This window comes from Trichechus manatus, unplaced genomic scaffold (genome assembly GCF_000243295.1).
Source record: "Trichechus manatus latirostris isolate Lorelei unplaced genomic scaffold, TriManLat1.0 scaffold00117, whole genome shotgun sequence".
Lineage (NCBI taxonomy): Eukaryota > Metazoa > Chordata > Mammalia > Sirenia > Trichechidae > Trichechus > Trichechus manatus.
This window is the reverse complement of record NW_004444053.1, coordinates 6,149,202-6,168,930: the sequence shown is the minus strand read 5'-3', so window position 1 is coordinate 6,168,930 and position 19,729 is coordinate 6,149,202. Positions and strand designations below refer to the sequence as shown.

General features: G+C 46.2%; 1 protein-coding gene and 1 pseudogene across 1 annotated transcript; one reads left to right on the top strand and one right to left on the bottom strand.

Annotated features, from left to right (window-relative positions):
- The first annotated feature begins 934 nt into the window (after window positions 1–934).
- LOC111821961 (cytochrome b-c1 complex subunit 7 pseudogene) lies at window positions 935–1,265 on the top strand (annotated as a pseudogene).
- A 2,648-nt stretch (window positions 1,266–3,913) lies between these two features.
- On the bottom strand, window positions 3,914–19,268 carry METTL13 (methyltransferase 13, eEF1A N-terminus and K55). Its single transcript, XM_004384110.2, has 8 exons — window positions 19,098–19,268; window positions 16,675–17,434; window positions 15,116–15,315; window positions 13,247–13,442; window positions 10,842–11,009; window positions 9,115–9,333; window positions 6,494–6,625; window positions 3,914–5,183 (listed from the first exon to the last, which is right to left on the bottom strand). Exons 1-8 carry the CDS (start codon window positions 19,248–19,250, stop codon window positions 4,909–4,911), a joined length of 2,103 nt encoding a protein of 700 aa, XP_004384167.1. The 5' UTR covers window positions 19,251–19,268; the 3' UTR covers window positions 3,914–4,908.
- Between the last annotated feature and the right edge of the window lie 461 nt (window positions 19,269–19,729).

The following is a 19,729-nucleotide window of genomic DNA, read 5'->3' as shown; positions in this document are numbered from 1 at the left end:
AGATAGTAGACAAGAATTATCTTAGGTGAAGGGAAGGACAGCACACACTACAGGGGAAGTCAGCACAACTGGACTAAACCAAAGCTAAGAAGTTTTCTGAATATAGTCAAACACTTTGAGGGACAGAGTAGCAGGGGTGGGGGTCTGGGGACCATGTTTTCAGGGGACATCTAGGTCAGCTGGCATAACAAAGCTTATTAAGAAAATGTTCAGCAGCCTACTTTGGTAAGTGTCATCTGGGGTCTTAAAAGCTTGCAAGCGGCCATCTAAGATGCATCAATAGGTCCCAACCACCTGGAGTAAAGGAGAATGAAGAACATCAAAGACACAAGGAAAGTATTAGCCCAAGAGACAGAAAGGGCCACATAAACCAGACACTTCATCAGCCTGACATCAGAAGAACTAGATTGTGCTTGGCTACCACCAATGACTGCCCTGCCAGGAAACAGACAGTCCCTGAAGGAGCAGGAGAAAAGTGGGGTGCACAACTCAAATTCTAGTGAAAGAAGACCAGACTTAACGTTCTGAGACTGGAGGAACCCCAGAAAGCATGGCCCCGGACTCCCTGTCAACCCAGAACTAAAAAAATTCCCGAGGCCAACTCTTCAGACAAAGACTGGACTGGACTATGGGACATAAAATGGTACTCGTGAAGAGTGTGCTTCTTAGCTCAAGTAGATTTATGAGACTAAATGGGCAGTTTCTGTGCGGAAGTGAGATGAGAAGGCAGAGAGGGTCAAATGCTGGTTGAATGGACACAGAAAATCAAAGGTGAAAAGAAGGAGTGTGCTGTCACAGTACAGGGAGAGCAATTAGGGTCACACAACAATGTATGTATAAATTTTTGTATGAGAGACTAACTTGAATTGTAAACTTTCACTTAAACTACAACAATTAAAAAAAAAAGACTGAAGGAAAAAAATAATTTAAAAAAATGGCAAGCAGGTCTTCAGTTGCAGCTTCAGGCTGGTGGCTAAATGGTATTCGAAAATGGTATTACAGTGCTGCAGGGTTCAATAAACTTGGTTTAATGCAAGATGATACAATATACGAGGATGAAGATGTGAAAGAAGCCATAAGAAGGCTTCCTGAGAACCTTTATAATGACAGGATGTTTTGCATTAAGACAGCACTGGACCTGACTGTGAGGCACAGATCTTGCCTAAAAAGCAGTGGATAAAATACAAGGAGGATAAATTCTACCTTGAACCGTATCTGGAAGAAGTTACTTGGGGAAAAAAAGAGAAGAATGGGCAAAGAAATAACAGTGTAATTAAAATCTGTGGATGCAGCTGTCCTCAAAGTATTTTTATGAAGTTGGTTAAACCTGAAATGTATAATTTAAGAACTATTTGGGCTTCAATTGTATTACTTTAAATAATATCTATTGTAATCTTTAAAAAAAAAAAAAAGCATATTCCTGGGCTCCATCCCTGTCCTAGTCCATCGTCCTTCTGCACACACTCCAAGATTCTGATACAGTAGGCCTGGGATGTGGTCCAGAATCTGTATATTGAAAATGATACCCCAGGTGGTTTTGCTGAGCAGCCAAATTTGGGAACCACCTCCTGCACTGTGCTGCTATCTAAAAAATTCCCAGAATACTGACCACAAAATCGAGGGCTACTTTCCCCAGTTCTAAAGGGGAGGATTGTATCCCCAAACCTACCAATCCTGATGCATATATGTTGTTGGTGTGTCATCGAGTGGATTCCAACTCGTAGCATCCTCATATGACAGAGTAGAACTGCCCTATAGATTTCGTAGACAGTAATCCTTATGGGAGCAGATCTCCCAGTCTTTTCTCCAGAGGAGTAGCTGGTGGGTTTGAACTTCTGACCTTTTAGTTAGGAGCCGAGTGCTTAACCATTGCACCACCCTGGCTCCTTGATGCATCTACCGGAGCCACAAACTCAAACGCTTGCAGGACCAGGAACATAACATAAATGCATGGAGGAAGCAGATGAGGACTGTAGCAAACACAACCCATCTAAAAGGGACAGCTTCCTGCGTCCAGCCGAGTGTGAACACAGGTCCAGAACACAGGTCCACCACTGCCACAACTTCCAAGTTTTCAGAAGCCAGAAATCCAGACTTTATATAAAATTTCCTGCGAGGGCTAAACCAAACACAGCCTGTGACTGAGAGGCCCTGCAATCTCTGGTTCTGTGGAGTGGCATGGACAAAGTTGTCACTTCAATCAAATTTTACTTTAGTCAATTTCCTCCTTATCTACTAATTTACTGCTGTTGCTGGGTGCTGTCGATTGTTGACTCAGAGCGACCCCATGTGACAGAGCAGAACTGTCCCATAGGGTTTTCTAGGCTGTAATCTTTACAGGAGCAGATCAGCAGGTCTTTTTCCCACAGGCCCCTGGGTATGAACTATCAATCTTTTGGTTAGCAGCCGAGCACTTAACTGTTTTACCCGTTGCACCACCACGGCTCCTACTAATTTACCATTATGACAGAAATGACTTACATCTTGGCAGAAAACTTGCAGACATGCCAGCTCATGCCCAGATGCACCTTGGTACATTTTAATTTCTTATAATGCCTACTTGCCTTTTTTTGGGGCGAAGCAGGTGTATGACTTGGTTATTTCTGGTTCATAATCCATGACTGCCTTAAGTATGCTTCTTAGCTTTAAGATCCCTCATGTCCTATTAACCTTATCCTATTGCTCTATTTGCAGTCATTATTTCTCATATCAGGGGTGTGGGGAGAACGGATGTTGCCTCCACACAGGGCTCCAGCCATTGTAGGCATCCTTGATTAGAGAAAATCATTCTCTCCCCATATGCACGGGAAGGAAAAGAGTGACAGCAAAAGAATAGTGGGTAGGGTAGTGAGTGAAGAGAGACAAATGTAGGCAAAGTGGGAGTCTGTCCTTATCAATGAGAGAAAGAAGCAAGAAATACTGGTTCAGGTGAAACAGCTCCTTGAAAGAGTGCTGTTCTCCCAAAGGAAATTCTGTAGGAAGCCCAGAACTTAAACGTGTGGTTTCTAGTGCCATCTGCTGGGAAGCACAGGAACCAGCTCGGAGTAGGAAAAAACAGCGAGTCCTACTTTCAATCACTTGAACCAAACCCATCGCTGTCGAGTTGATTCCGACTCACAGCAACCCTAAAGGACAGAGCAGAAGTGCCCCATAAGGTTTCCAAAGAGCAGCTGGTAGATTCAAACTGCCAACCTTTTGGTTAGTAGCCGTAGCTCTTGACCACTGTGCCACCAGGGCTCCTCAATCACTTGAAGGGGGCAGTTTTTATGGAGGCTGGACCCTTTCCTGCCTGTTGCAATGGCATCTAAGGAGTCTCAGTAAACACCTGACCATCCTCTGTGCTGCCCCTCACTTTACACAAACTGGAATGTATCAGTTTGCTCTACTGTCTCTCCAGCTAGTAGGTGAGCTCCGCAACATGAGCTGTTCTCTCCTCATCAGAGCCTTGGCACAATCTGTGTCTGGCACCAAACAGCCTCTCAAAAAAAAAAAAAAAAAAAAGATGCCTATTGAATATATGAAATACTCAAGTTAATAATCCTACTTATTGACCACTATCTGTTGACATTCTAGGAACCAAACGGCAAGACAAGCCCCAAGCGGGAAACTGGGTTGCATAAGGTTTACTCTTCCAGAGTCTGACCTGCATTAAGTAGCCATCAGGATGCACACTCAGGGCCCAGCTAGAGCGGGGAGTGGGGCTGCTGTGCTCTAGAGAGGAAGTCAGCTTATGCGGGAAGTCAACCTCCTCACACCACTGTCACCCACCCAAAGGGCAAAGATCTAGGTGTGGGTGAGCATGTAGTTGGGAGGGGAGAATATTCTAATTATCAAGTCCCTGCAGCTGTCTGCATCTCAGGGCAACCGGTGGTCACTGAGAGTAACAACTCCTTCCTCCCTCCCTCATGACAGTCACTCACAGACCCTCCCCCGATAAGTGGTCCTCAACTTGGCTGTGCAGCTACACTACTTGGAAAGTGTCTAAAAATTCAGATGCAAAATCTGCTCCCCAGACAAATTAAAAATCAGAATCTCGTGGGGTGGGGTGGGGCCCAGGCCTAAGTATTTTTTAAAGTTTCCCAGGTGTATTACTTTCCTATTGCTGTTGCAACAAATTAAAACAAACTTACTGGCTTAAAAACAAGACAAATTTATTATCTCACAATTCTGTGGTTCAGAAGTCTGAAATGGGTTTCACTAGGCTAAAATTAAGGGCCAGCAGACCACTGCACCTGATAAGCTACAGCTTGCTCCTCATTTCATGCTCACGCACAGCCCGAGTGTACGCCAGATTCTCAAGCACTCCGTAGGCTATCTCCTGGTAGTGGAAGATGCAGACTCCAGGCTCACAGGCTGAATGTGACCTGAAAATGTGTTTTATTGGCCAATACTTTAACATCAAGATATTTCTGTCTCTCCATTACTTACACACCCACAAGTGTGCATGTCTGGCTTTTCTTAAGTATCTAGCTACACTGGGACAGCATTCCAGCAGGGCAACCCTCAGTTGGAAGAGAAAAGCTGTTGCCTTTAGGTGGGGCATTTACTCTCCAGATTGCCGCAAGTCTCATCCTACCCTTTTTGTCTTATACCTGGTTCACTTCACACATTTATGTTACTTGCCTGGCTTGGTAACCCCTTGAGTTTACAACCCTCCCCTTCTTCAAAGTCCTCATACCTAAAGTTAGGTGAAATTCTGGTAAAGACCCATTTGCCTGTCATTAACTGAAAAGTGAATAACTCTGCAGCGGCACTAATGGCTCTGCCCAGACAAACAAAACCCTTTCCTCACAACCCAGGGAGTGTCCCAGCAGAGTTAGACCACGGTTTGCATTAGCAGCCTACAGCCACCAACTATTCTGATGAGCAAATTCTCTGAAGCATGGAGAGGACACCTGGCCTCAGTGATCACACAATCTTCACAGTCTTGAGCATATCTGAGAGGACATATGTGTCATCCCAACCCCTCCCAAGCCTCCTCAGAGTCTGCTCCAAGGCCTGGGCTGTTTCCAGGAGCTCCGGTGTGGCAAGCTTCGGCTCTGGGTGCAGCTGGCAGAACAGGATCTCGTTGACTTCACCCTCAATTTGCCGGACGTACAGCAGGGGGAATACTAACTTGAGCCCAGCTAGCACTGAGTCCTTCAGCTCCAAGTCTCGGCACACGAGGTTGAGGATAAAGACACCTGATGGGTGGGAAGGAAAGAGTCAGAATGCCTGCAGACCAGGGGGCACAGGAGAGGCAAGGTTCAGCTCTGAGGAAAATATCCAGTCCTGCCCCAGGGAGGTTGGCGGACTAAGAAAACACCCTGACAGAGGCAGTGGGTTTGCAGGACATGCAGCACACAAAGGTCGAAAGGGAAAGGCATGGGGAATATGTTAAGAAACTTCCTTGCTCTTCTGTGCTAACATCAGTTATTTTACCATTCTGCATGCCTCAGTTTCCGAAAGAATTGCTTTGAGAAAGAATACCACAAGAAAGAACTTACCAGCTCCACAGGGATTATACATTCTTGACACACACATCATAGAGTATCAATAAACAAGAGGACCAAGGTGACCTTACACCAAATTACAACACCGGGGAGGCCATGAACAGCAGAGTTAAGAGCGCCAACTTTCACGGGACACGGAGCTGGGTTGGAGCCTCAGCTGTGAAATGTTACTTTGGCAAGTCTCAACCTCAGCTTCCCCACCTGAAAGTGTATCTATTACAAAGTTGAAATAACATCCTGCCTAGTGCAGCGCATGTGGGAAGCATTCAAGTGGTAGCTAGCACTGCCATGCTGGTGGGACTGTAAATTGCTTTAACCACTTTAGAAAACTGTGCGGCAGCATCTATGAAAGCTGAATCCATGACCCAGCAATTACAATCCTAGGTATACAGCCAACAGACCGGCGAACATATTTCACCAAAAGGCATGGAACAGCATGTTAATGGGAGTACTATTCGTAATACTCCAATACAGGAAATAACCCAGATACCAACAGTAAAATGGATGAGATGTGCTATAATCAAAAAAAAAATCATTGTATTAAATGGTTGAGAAAGAACTGATGATGAACTGGATCTGCACTTTCCTACAGTATTGCATACATGTGGTCTGATGATACCACACAGCAATAGAATGAACAATGTAAAACAACGCTATGGATAAGTACCACAAACATAAAGTTGAGGGAAAGAAACCAGACACTTAAAGAGTGCATTCTGTGTGATTCCATTTACATAAAGAACAAAAACAGGCAAAACAAACTATGCTGACAGAAGTTAGGATAGTGGTTACCCTTTGGAGGAGAGGGATGTTATGCAAGGGGATAAGAGGTGGGCTTCTGGGATGCTGGAAATGTTCTGTGTTTGACGCTGGTAAATAGGTACATTCAATTTGGGGAAACTCATTTTCTGTACAAAAATGCTATGTGCATTTTCCATTAAAAAGATAAATTTTTAAAAGAATCCTTCCCTCCTCCCTCCCCAACCTTTTATTCTCCATACCTTCAGAAGTCAAGATGCTTTTGACATTTTGCAGGAAAGCTTGGTCCACAAACGCTGGGGGCGGGCAGCTCATTCCCAGTGTTGGGTCCTTACTGTCCACATCAAACATTATGACGTCATAGTGAAGCCGTGCTGGGAAAGAGAAGCGAACAAGTCCTTGTCTTTGCTAGATAAAATAACACTGTTCATATTCTACAGCACATCTCCTCCGTGACCTGTGGTAGGCACTGGCAGCTAACTCAGAAGGGGGACATGGAGGATGTGGTTTGCCTGTAAGGGCACCGACATCACAGGTGTGCACACCTCCCAGTAAGATGGACTTTCACCTCATCTTCTACCTCTACATATAAAAGCACCTTCCAAAGGCACATGCGTTACTGGGATCTAGTCTCATGTGAACACTGCTTAGTTCAGCGTCCATCCACACCAGTGGTTTCCATACCTGGCAGAACTTAGACTCACCTTGGAAGCATCTAAACATTCACAGAACTCGGGCCCTGCTTCTGACTACCTAAGCAGAAATCCCAATTTATGGGGGCAGAGGGAGGAGAGAGGGGAGCCTCGGGCATTTTCTTAAGCTCTCCAAACCAGAAAAAAAAAACAAACCCACTGCCGTCAAGTCGATTCCGACTTCAGCTCTCCAGGTAACTCTAAATACAGTCAGGGCTGAGAACCACCAATGTCCACAAAGCAGCCACTGATGCCTTTGAGGGCTGACCGAGTAAACTGTAACTGAACCTTAATGATATCTGCGGAAACTGAGCATATGTTGCCCCTTAGGAGAAAACGTTCTGAAATTTGAGTTAGTATATCTTTTCTAGTTATTCAAACAATAGCTTGTTCAAGAAAGAAATTATTTTGTCAGGTGGGTGAAAAAGAACTGATGATGAACTGGATCTGCTCTTTGCTATAATGTTACACATTTTAACAGGGGGTAGGGCTGGTATGCCACTGATTTAACGAATGATGAGACTATGCTCAGGATTATTCTTTGATTAGTAACCATTTACTTAGGACTACTACATGCCCAGCACTGTTCATAAGCACAGATCTGAGTTTGGTCTTTTAGAGAGAAGAACATGTTGGCTCATCAAAGTCCAAAAAAAAGAAACAATGGCCCACATTTGCAGCCTTCAGCACTCCAAAAATCTGGAAGGTTGTGACGGTCAGAAAAGACGGGCTGTTCAAAACCCATCTACAGGTAAGAACGATGCCAGCAGCCATCATGGATTGAGTACTTCCTATGTGCCTGGTGCTGTGTTATAGGCTTCATGTGCATTTGTTATCTTGAGCCTGGGCCCCCAAACTGGCCCTCGTCTCAGAAAGGGAACCTGTGAAACTCTGATATGGTTAAGGTTCAGTTTATAGTTAAAATCAAGGCAGTGTCTGTCCATCCCAGCAACATATCCTAAGCCCAGGCAACTTGGTTTGCCAGACCTGTACTGGAAGCTATTCTAATCTGGAGATCTGCTACGAAATGGGCAGATCAGGAAAGGGTGCCCTGAGCTCCCCAGAGGGCCTCAACCAGCTAAGTGACCTCTCCTCGGGCACTCGAGCTTGGGAAAGCATCCAGGTCACCAGGAGGCTACATATAAAGTTACAAAACCATCAGGAAAGCTACTGTCTCTAGTATTGCAGAAAATCAATATGCCTTTTGTCCTAACTCTGGGACCAATTATTGGAGAAGAACGGAACCTTCACTCCAGCAGCAGCTTGCTGTTGTTAGATGCCGTTGAGTCGATTCTGACTCAGAGCGAACCCGTGGGGCAGAGCGGGAACTTCTCCACGGGATTTCCTAGGCCATCATCTTTACAGAAGCAGATCACCAGGTCTTTCTCCCACAGAGCTGCTGGATGGGTTAGAACTGCCAACCTTTCAGTTAGAAGCCTAGCCCTTAACCATCATGCCACCTGGGCTCCTTTCAGTAGCAAGAGGACTATCAAAATTCCCACTGAGTGGCATCTGAATCAGGGTCTCTCAACTCTGGCACTGCTGACATCTGGGACTGGACGATTCTTTGTCATGGGAAGCCATCCTGTGCGTTGTTGGACGTTTAGCAGCATTCCTGGCTTCTACCCACGAGATGCCAGTAGCAGTCCTTTCCCTAGGTTGTGACAAGCCAAAAAACGTCTCCGGTCATTGCCAAGTGACTCCTGGGAGGCAATACTCACCCAGCTGAGAAGCACTAATCTACATGAATGCCATTTTGCTCTTTTACTGGCCACCACCCCCAGCTGGAGGATTTGCAAGAAACACCTCCAAACACATCCCCTACCTTTTCTTCCTCTTTTCCTCTGCCAGCTACAGACTTTAGGTTTCTTGGGATGGTGAGGAAGTGCACGGTTATAGGGTTAGAAGAGAAGCCCATTGTTCTGTTAGCACCATTAAGGGGAGGAAGAGTTGTTTCACTTATTGCTATAGCTCAACACCTAGTGCATGCTTAGCATATGGCTGACACTGTATATGTATTCAATAAACATACCAACAGATGAACAGGTGAATGACTGGGATGGCACTGATGCCACCCTGTTAGAGATGAATTCTAGAGGCCCTTGCAGGCCTGACAAGCTTGGATCCACCTTCCTTAGGCACCCTCCAAATTTCCCAATAGTAGTTAGTACCTTCTCCTCCTTGCGCCAAGCTGGTGACATAGTCCAGGCCATCTGCAATGTGGACCTGCATCCGCTCACTCTGGGAGAAGCCGAACCACTGGGTGGCCACTTCCAACATGGAGGGGTCGATCTCCACAGCATCAATGCAGGACTTCGGGAAATGATCGTGGACAAAGAGGGGGAGGCTGCCCCCGCCCAGGCCTACCACCAACAATGCCAGTGGGGTCTCTGTGATAAAAGAATACAGCATCACTTTGCCATCTGGGAAGCTCTGTACCAGTCTCAGGGAGAGCAGCAGAAGGAACCAGACAGTTGGTTCTGCCCAGGGAATACAAAATTTAGAGAACTGGCTTCCTTGTCTCATTCCAGGAATTTAGGAGTCAATTTGACATGTGAAAACTCAACCCTGGCTTCACAACGACCAAGTCTGCAAGATGAACTAGTGCGTTATTATTATGGTCCCTTAAAGATCCCAAAGCACTCATCTGACATCTAATCAAGAGTCCCCACAAGGGTTATTATTCTCGTCTAGGAAATAGAGGGACAATGACTATGAAATTTTGTTCACAATCACAAGGCAATGTAGGTACAATGTCCACTGCCCAGCTCTTGATTCAAAGGCCACAACCATGCTCTCAGACACCCAACTACACAAGGGCAATCCATCCAAGTTCCATAACAGAGAAACAAAGGTCCAAGTCCCATCCCTAACACATAGAGACCACAGCAACTTGTCTTAAAGACAAGAAACAAGAATCACCAAAAGGAGAAATACCTTGAGGATTAAATCTAAGAACCTAGACTCTAGGGTCATCAGCACAAAGACAGGTCAAAAGTAGAGGGTGCTTCAATGGGGCACACTCAAGGGTTCGAGTGGAGAGTTGCGTGTAGACAGAAACACGAACGTTTTTGCTTATGTGATCAGATCCAAATCTGTTATTAGTAATAAGCCTATGAGTGCACCAACTATAACAAGGATTTTTTTTTTTTTTTTTTAAGTAGCAATTCAAGCTAAAATTGCTTCTGATGCTCAACTAATGCATTACTGAAGTCAGAAATTTTCTTAAAGTGCAAAGGCATTGGAGACAAGATTTTAAAATGTACCATCTAGTTACACAGGCATACAGATGCAAAAATTCATTAAGGTGTAATTAGTAAAGAATGTCTGCTTCAGCACTGTGCTCTTTTAAAGAACTATCTATATGGAATCAAACCGACAACAGCAACTCAAAAGGTTAGATAGGAAGCTTGGGGAGCAGTGAGTTTATGTAAATGGGGGAGGAACAATTCAGAAAAGGAGGGTAAGAATGGTTGCACAACTTGAAGAATATAATCAATGTCACTGAATTATACATGTAGGAATTGCTGAATTGATGTATGTTTTGCGGTGCATATTTCAACAATAAAAAAAATTCAGCTAGCTTAATTTAAGATTTGTGTATTTTACATATCTCAATGAATGTATTTTATATCTCAGCTTTAAAAAGAAATGAAGAGGAGAAAAAGACTGAGATATTTAGATACCAACACATGTAGCCATTTGAAGGTTACAAGTTGAGCTTGAAGCAAAAGTTACTTGGCAGTTCATTAACTGGGACGATGGTTGGTATGAAGAAAATGTGTGCATTTGCCAGTCCCCAGTCACTGTTCTCAAAATGCAAAGCAGCTGACATTAACTGTTTACATCTGTAATCTTACAGGCTCCCCACTGTGGAAAGCGGTGGTGTTTCCCTCACCTAGGAGCAGCTTGGAGTTTCTCAGCAGGGCAAGGCCGGCAATCATGGCTTTGTGGTGTTCACAGCACAGGTAACTCTTATCAATAGACTGCGACGGGGCTGCAGGGACGGCATCCGGAGTTTCAGCAGGCCACTGCTTCTTCCTATCCTTTTTGTGTTTCTTCTGGGCTAAGTGAGAGAGAAAGACGAGTGAAGTCCTATGCTTTGTACGCTAGTGCAGGAAAGCAAAGGACGCCAGTAGCAGTGTGCTGGAGCTGGCTTGAACAGATTGAAAAGAGCCAACTGTTAAATATGCAGAAATTTTGCAAGCCAGCCGACATCATGTTGGTAGGCTGAAATCAGCCACAGTGGGAGTATTTATACCATGGAAATCGGCAAACACTACAAATCCAGAGAGACTTGTAAATATTTAACAGTATAGCACTGGATATTAGGGAATTAGAAAAGGCAAGGCGGCAAAGACACCCCCAAGAACCTGGGAAAGCTCAGCTAAGAAGCCCCAGCAACTCCCCTTTTAGTAATTTACTAATTACCTTCTCTGTGCCAATTACTGTTGTAGGACTTTTATTCTTTTAGCCCCTGTGACTACTCTATAACAACCCTATTACTCCAATTCTCAGCAGATGGAAAAATAGAGGATCCGAAGAGTTAATAAGCTCAGTAGGTAGTGCAGCCAGGATTTGAACCTAGGACTGCCTGCCTCCAAAACCTATCTTCTACCATGCGACACAGACAGTAATGCATACGTCCCTGCTGAGTAGGGAAATCACAGGTGTTCACAAAAGGGGAGAAAGTCTCTGTAAGAGGGCCCGCTACTTCCCTCTGCTTACTCCCTCAATTGCTCTAAGCTCTCATACTGAACAGATATTCTGTGTTTTCAGAGACCAGCTTCATCCCACAGCAGCATCAGGACTGAAGTGCACGACAGGGCACTTTTCAGAAAGGATAAATCACTTTTAACGTGCCTGCTTTCTTACTCACCAATACTCCCAAGAGGTAGACCATGCTCATGGGGAGAAAGTGATACTAAGAAAGCAAGAAACCCAGCAATGGTGGAAAAACCTGAAACCCAAACTGGAAGGCAAGATGTTCTTTTAAGCATTTTTACGGAGGTTTTAGTGAGATAAAACTGAACTGGCCCACAGCCAGAGTGACCACGTAACAGGGCAGGAGCTCAATAAACCCCTAAAGAAACCCATCCTGCTGAGGGGCAAATCCACGACTTGAGGGTTCTGAATTCTCTCTCCAGCGCCCTCCTAGGAGACCTTGCCAGAAGGACAGTCAGTCAGGTAAAGGGAGTGACTGGGAATCAGAAACCCGACTTCAGATTCTATCACTCAATCTCTGTGCCTCAAAGGGGAAGATTGCTGGGGAAGAGGAGAAGAGGAGCCTTCACTTTTTACTCTACAAATATGATTTTTTAATTGACTGCAACAAGCAAGTATTGATTCGATAATACAAAAATACCCACACAATGAAGAAAGGTAGAACAGACTGCTGCCAGTGGGAGTTCCTGAGCAGCATGTGGGAGGTTGCTTACAAGGTTCTACAGGAGATGGTCTAGGTCTACACTGTTCAGCGTGGCAGCCACTAGCCACGAGTGGCCATATAAATCACAATTAAATTTAAAAAATTCAGTTCCTCAGTCACACCAGCCACATCCCAAGCGCTCAGTAGCCAAATGTGGCTAGTGGTTACCATATCTGACAGTGCAGACAATGAACACTTCCTTTACTGCAGAAAGTTCTACTGAATAGAACTAAATGAACTCCGGGGTCCCTGGGTGGTGCAAATAGTTAACATGCTCAGCTGCTAATGGAAAGGTCAGAGGTTCAAGCCTACCCAGAGTTGCCTTGGAAAAAAGGCCTGGCAATCTATTTAAGATCAGTCACTGAAAACCCTATGGAGCACAGTTCCACTCTGACACACTTGGGGTCCCCATGAGTCAGAATCACCTTGATGGCAACTGGTTTTAAACGACCTCTAAGGCACCTGTAAATTCTAAAACAGGTGACAGTGAGTTGTGTCGTGGAGGAGGGCAGAGCTCACCTGTACCACCCCATTTCTGGCACACCTCACAAGGGCCTATTGAAATAATATACATTAGTAAATGGAGCAGCCTGAAAACAGATGCTCTTTAAACAGAAGGCATTAAAGTGATTTCAGTGTTTAGTTGGTAAACCACCGCCCCTGCTCCTTATCATTTCAGAGCCAGGTTTTGCTCAACAACAAAACATATGTCTCTATCTGCTCATCACCATTCATGCCCTAAAAGCCCAGATGGTAAGAAAGGGCAACCCATAGAGCCACATGCCTCTGGGATCCAGGTCCATCCACATATCAGCCAAGCTCTCGTCCCAAACCTAGAGTCCATGCCATGCCCCCTAGTGTCCCACCACGCTCACCTCTGTAAGACACATCCTTCAGCAGCCTGGCTTCCGACTGCACCACGTTCCTGTTGTTGAGGAAGATGAGCCGTCGGAAGAAGTGCTTGTCATCCCCCTGCACGTCCTCAATGACGTAGTCACCACTCAAGGGGCTGCAGTCTCGGTGCTGAACCGTCCGGATGCCGATGTCCCCACCCACAGATAGAAAGGGCACCTGGAGGTACAGCCAGAGACATGGGATAGGGTCAAAACACCAGCTTCATCAAGAAAGAGCAACTGCAATCCCTTCCTTTTGTATGTATGTAAGGATCGTTGTTGTTAGGTGCCATCGAACTGCTTCTGACTCATGGTGATCCCATGTGACAGAGCAGAATTGCTCCATAGGGTTTTCTAGGCTCTAATCTTTATGGGAGCAGATCACCAGGTCTTTCTCCCATGGAGTCACTGGGTAGGTTTGAACCGCCAACATTTTGGTTAACAGCCAAGCGCTTAACCACTTTCACCACCAGGGCTCCTTCTATGTAAGGGTACAAAGCTTCATCTCAAGGTTCTGGGTACCAACAAAATTCCAAAGATTTGCTATTCTACTGGAGCACTTTTCTGGGGCCCAGGAGTAGATCTCGAAAGGTTTAATTCATCTTTTGAAAATCAACTAAACACACAACCATCAGTGAAATGGAGTTGGTTCTCTCAAAGAAAAATGTTAAAGTGTCTCATCAGTGACCCCAAAAAGGACTCTCAATAGTCCAGAACAATGAAAGCTAGAGGGCACCCTTGGGAAGGAACTGCAATTACAAGACAAGGAATCTGAACAAGGATAAACATAATAAAACCCAGGGGGAGAACCACTTGAAATTTGGAGAAATTTATCTTCCTCCAGTTATTATTTTCTTACCATTTTTTTTTAAACCTTATGAGACAAATGCATTTTGCCCCTAAACTTTTTCACTTTGTCCCCCAGTCTTTCCATCTTTCTTTTTAAAGACTTATAAGAATGTTTAATAATCATCACTAACACCTGACTTTGCAGAGAAGTGGGCACTAGTAAGAGATCACAAATGAACCACCCCACAGGAGCTGGCCTCCCTAAAATAAGTCTCTCTGATGGACACCAACCCCAAAGCCTGCCCAGGAAGAATCAAGCACACATTCTTTTGTAAACCCCAGTCAGTCTAGAAGGCAGACCCACGGGCTAGGAACCTGGGTTCTTTTTTTCAGATCTGTTACAATAGCACCAAGCCTCCAGGTACCTCGGATTTTTCACTTATCAAAAAGGATAAACTCCTTACCATACAGTCATGGCTCTAAGGTCAGCTGTCAGTTATGCACGTGACTGGGATGGCCAACACAGATGGTGTCTACTGATAACACCGTATCACCATTCGGGCAAAAACCTTCAGTTTCCTTCCCAGTAAAACACCAGACCAGCCATGCTAATATCCTGAAAACTGTGCTGAACTGTGTTGGGGCCCTTTCCCATTCTACTCTCAGATAATGATGGTTCTGAGAAGCAAGATGGCGAAGGAAGCCCTGTTCAAAAGCGGGGAAGAAGAAACGCAGGGCCTGGGGAATCCACACTCTTGATGTACTGGAGCCGGCGGCATGTAGGGCACTTCCTTCATGCTCTCTCTAGAGTCGAAAAGGCCCCAGACACAGGTGCTACTATCGTTCTTAATAAGGGCACCTGCTCACCTTCCTCTAAGTGCCTGGGTCAGGCGAAGGTTTTTCTGCCCACTTAGCCCTGAGCTGCTGATACACCCTCCAGAATAAACGGGGGTCACAGACTCTCATCCTTGCTCCTTCCAAGGCCCCCTCTGCCCTCCTGAGTGCTAATACGACTTCTCTGGAGACCCAGGAAAGCCACTGCCAAAGTTCTGTCTTTGTTACCTGCTGTTGGGCGGGCATCCCCACCGGGGCCAGCTCCATGACTCTGGCCGAAAGCTCAGCCTGGATGCTGTCCATGCCTTCGTACTGCTGACCACGGTGAAGGGCCACTGTGACCAGTCTCCTAAAGCCTGCGCTGGCCGCCAGCTGCTTCCGTCCCTCCTCCATGCCGAAGAGCCACTCGGTCTCCCTGCCTTGGGGGACTGGGAAAAGGGACTTGGTGACAGGGAGTCCTGGGAAGAGGGTTCAAGCCCATATCTAATATGTCCCACATGGCAGATAGCCAGCCCCAGTCCAGGACCAACATTTCCTCCAACCATGACCCACAGAGGCCTATCGATTCCCTAGCGCACAAGGCCCAGAGCAAAGAGGCCCATCAGACATGAGGCAGGACCAAGGGGTGCATAAGAAGTGTTAGCATGTATATAAGGGCAGGGAGGCAGGCATCTAGCACAAGAAAAACAGCAAGAATACTATCACTTATTATATGCCAGGTATTAACTGCAAGCAGTTTACAAATATAAACTAATCAAATCCTCACAATAGCCAAGATGCAGGCATTATTACTATTATTCTCATTTTACAAATGATGAAATTGAGACCCAGAAGTTACACTGTTTGCCCAAGTTCACAAAGCTAGTAAGTGGTGAAGCTGGGACTCGAATCCAGGCAGTCTGGCTCCAGAGTCCATGCTCACAGCCACTGCACTATTTGTTCCCACAGGAGGAGCGAGGATTATGGAATCTTGCTTGGAAAAATGGCTCAGCCACCAAAAACCAAATTACCAGCATGACCATATCAACACTTTGCATTTGTTTAGAACTTTCTACCTTTGAAAGCATTTCCTCACATTATCTCTTTCGATCCTTAAGGTGAATCTGGTATCATTTATCTCCTTCAGTAACACTTATAAAGCACTTATCATGTGCCAGGCACTGTTCTAAGAGCTTTCACATTTCTCACAACTCCACACAATAGTTGCTATCATTATTCCCATTTTATAGATGAGGAAATAGAGGCACAGAAAGAAAAGTAACTTGTCCAGTGTCACACTGCCAGGAAGTGACTGTGCCGGGACCGGAACTCAAATGGTCTGTTTGCAGAGCTCACTTTTTTAACTATTACTCTGTACTGCCTCTCTGAAGTCAGCAGAGAAGCACAGTAACTTCCCCAGGTCCTGCAGTTCACAGGTTAGAGAGTTAGGACTAGAACCCGTGTCTTAGGCCAGCTAGTCCAGTGCTGCTTCCATTACTCTATGCTACAAAGTAAGTAACATCTCTATGCAATCCATGATTTGTCTAAATTCCTAGTATTTTTCTCTCCTCCCTACCAACCTCATCTTCACACTTCATCAAGCCTTTGGAATGGAAGATAGGAAGGAATAAACCTCAGGCTAAGCAGTAACTGGAGAGCTACTTCCCCTTCATATGCCTTGGCCCTAGCTACTCTATCTGGGGCCCTGCAAGACACAAACAGCAGAGACACAGCCATCCACCAGAGCCTGAGCCCCAGCCCCGGTAAGCCAGCCCCTCCAGAGAAGAGAGGGAGCAATGCCAACTCACTGATGAAAATGGCAAAATGATTGTCCCTCGATGGTTTCACAGCAGAGCTGTCCACCACGTGGAGGGTGTAGCGCGGCTCCCCTGTATCCCCATTGCACAAGTCCAGAGATACACTCCCCAGCCAAGACTTGCGGCGTAGCTGGCTGCACAGCCAGGCGTACTGCTGCCGTTCCAGCACCGCCTCAGCCAGCCGCTCAGCACTCTCCAGCCGCGTGGGCTTCCCCTGCTCCTGAACACACAGCTCAAAGATCTGCAGGGCAGAGCCAGGGACTGGTCTGAACTTGGTCATGATGAAGGCAAAGACAGGTAGGGAGAACTGATGCTCTGCTTCCAACACCTGGTCCTGGCTGTTGGTCACCTGATGCACCCTCACCATCCACCCCTCCCGGGAGAAGTGACCCACTGCTTTCTTCAGGATGTGAGCCTGTGCCAGGGAAATGCAGAGGTAGCGACCGCCCACCTGCAGGACACGGCCAACCTCAGCCAGCATCCTGTCCACCTGCTGCAGGGTCTTCTCCTCCTCATCTGTCAGGACAGCGTCCAGGGTGCCCTTGTCCAACACCACCTGGAATGAGGCATCGGGAAACTGCATCTGCATTATGTCCATCTTCAAGAAGCTCATCTGGGGCCGTCGGCTGGCATTGTGTTCCTTCATTTGCTTGATGACGACCTCACTGATGTCAATGTTCACTATATTCTGATAGCCCACGTCGTACAGCCGCTCACTCAGTTCTGAGTTGCCGCACCCGATCACTAGCACCTAGGGGAAAAGCATGGACAAGAAGGAGATGGTGATCAAAGCAAGGGAATGTGCTTCAGATGCTTCAAGGGATCTAGTCTTGCCTTGGCTGCTGCATGTTTTCAGAAGGTGGAGATGCTATTGTCAGGAGAGAACAGCATTCCAGAGTTGATTCTAGGCTCCATCCTGAAGCATCACCGGTTAGAGGAACTCACTAGTGAAAACCACGTTCAGCTACAATACAGACTATGTGAGAATGGGCTTTCTATGTTGCAGAAACAAACTAATCACGGGTGTTCTTTTCTTGGAAACAAGCAATTATTATTCAAGAACTGATAGGAAATCATAGGCTCCAAATATAGCAGTTACAATTGAAATCCCCTGCTATTTATTTTACTGTTGAAAGCCTACGCCTGGTGTAACCCTATTTCCTGAATTCACTCATGTCTTCAGCTCCACCAGACAATAAACTGTGTTTTGTGAAGATTAAAATCTTATTCCCATCGCAGGTTCCACCTCATGATATGCAGCTATTTTCTGAAGCCAAACTTAAAACACTGTTGTGCCTCTTTGTGAAGTAATCTCAGTCTTCAAAACTCGACTCAGATGTCACCATCTCTGGAAAAGCATGGCACAATGAGAAGTACATAAATTTTGGAGCCAGACAGGCCTGAGTTCAACTCCTCACGTGAGCACTTACTACACATACCTTATTCTGGGCAAAAAAATTGGCTCTCTGAGTCTCAGTTCCCTCATTTGTAAAATGTATTGACCACCACTCCTCATAGTTATGAGAATCAACGATCACACACACATATACATACATACACACCCCACCCCACACTAGGCTTGGCTCCCTCCACAAACTTAGGTTTTTCTACTTTTCTTCCTCTCCGCCTCTGTACAACCCCATCGGCTACCAAACCTCCTATGGTTGTACTTAACTACTTTTCACATTTTATCACCATCTCTAGTTCTGCAAGGCGCTCAGGGTTTACGTTTTAATGCTCTCATTGCCCAAAGGCTATGCACAGTTCTGAATATGGAACTCAGGGAGCACTCAACAACTATCTGATAAACAGTTACTTATCAGTGAAACCAGGCGTGCTGCCTACTCCACAGGGATGCGCAGTGGCAGAGGAGCCCAGGGGTCGCACTCAGAGAAGCTACACTTTCAGCAGGAGCTACCCAGATTGGGCTACTAAAGAAATCATTCTTCCACTGAGGTTATTAATTCAAAGATGAGTTGGAAGTGGGGGGAATTCTGTTATCTGAACACCTGAAAAACCTTTAAGGGGATATTTTAAAATTGCCTTTTGCCGGAACTGTGCATTAGAATCGTGAAAACATGGGCTCAAGCAGGGCTCTACACCTGTCACTCTCTACCAAGTGCAGGATTACTGTTGCTAGTTCCCACCTAGGAGCCCTGGTGGTAGCAGTCAAGCGCTCGGTAGCTAACCGAAAAGGTCGGTGGTTCGAACCCACCAGCCGCTCCAAGGCAGAAGGACGTAGCAGGTCTGCTTCCGGAAAGATTTACAGCCTTGGGAACCCTATGGGGCCAGTTCTACTCCACGCTATTAGGATCGCTAGGAGTCAGAATCGACTGGACGGCAACGTGTTTGGTTTTGGCGTTTAGTTCCCACCTTCCCGAGCACACACAGAGCTATCAAGCCGCGCTCCTTACCTTTTCTCTGGGCTTGATATATTTGTGTAGCACCCCGCACAGTTCCAGGTAGGTTCCATACCACTCGAAAGCTTTCTTTCCTCGAAGCTGGAAGAACTTCTCCCAATAGTCAACGGAGCCAAATTCCTTGGAGCTTTTAGGTAAGAGATTCATGTTCCCACTGCCTCAGCTGCGTCTTTAAGACCCTCCTACTCCCTCTGGGGTGCAGTCTGAGGGGCTCATCCACACGCAGGTTCCGGTACACTGCAGCGGAAATTCTTTCCACAGGCAAACAACTACATTGATTTTTCCCCCACTCAAAATCCAAAGGGTTACACCTTTACGAATCAAGCGCACGCGCGCGAAACACTACACTCAAAACACACTCATCCACTCCTAGCGCCCGCAAACCCCAGCCCACGTGGTGAGCCCCTCGCACTTTCTCACAGATTGATTTTAGAACCCAGCAACCACATCCGGGTTCGAGGATTCCCGATTGGTCGGCGGCCCAGAGCGTTCCAGCAACTCATTCGTCACCAGATTTCGCTCCTGGAACCCCATTGGTTGAGACTCGTGAGCCTCCCGCCCTAGCCTTGTCGCAGGCTCGGAGCATTTTATTGACGTAGCGGGGCGGGATCGCGGGAACACGGGGC

Coding starts and splice junctions, on each gene's coding strand:
- METTL13 (XM_004384110.2), bottom strand. CDS start 19,250: ATGAATCTCTTACCTAAAAGCTCCAAGGAATTTGGCTCCGTTGACTAT. Junction 11,010..13,246: donor GAAGGATGTGTCTTACAGAG/GTGAGCGTGGTG, acceptor TCTCTCACTTAG/CCCAGAAGAAACACAAAAAG. Junction 9,334..10,841: donor AAACTCCAAGCTGCTCCTAG/GTGAGGGAAACA, acceptor CTTTTATCACAG/AGACCCCACTGGCATTGTTG.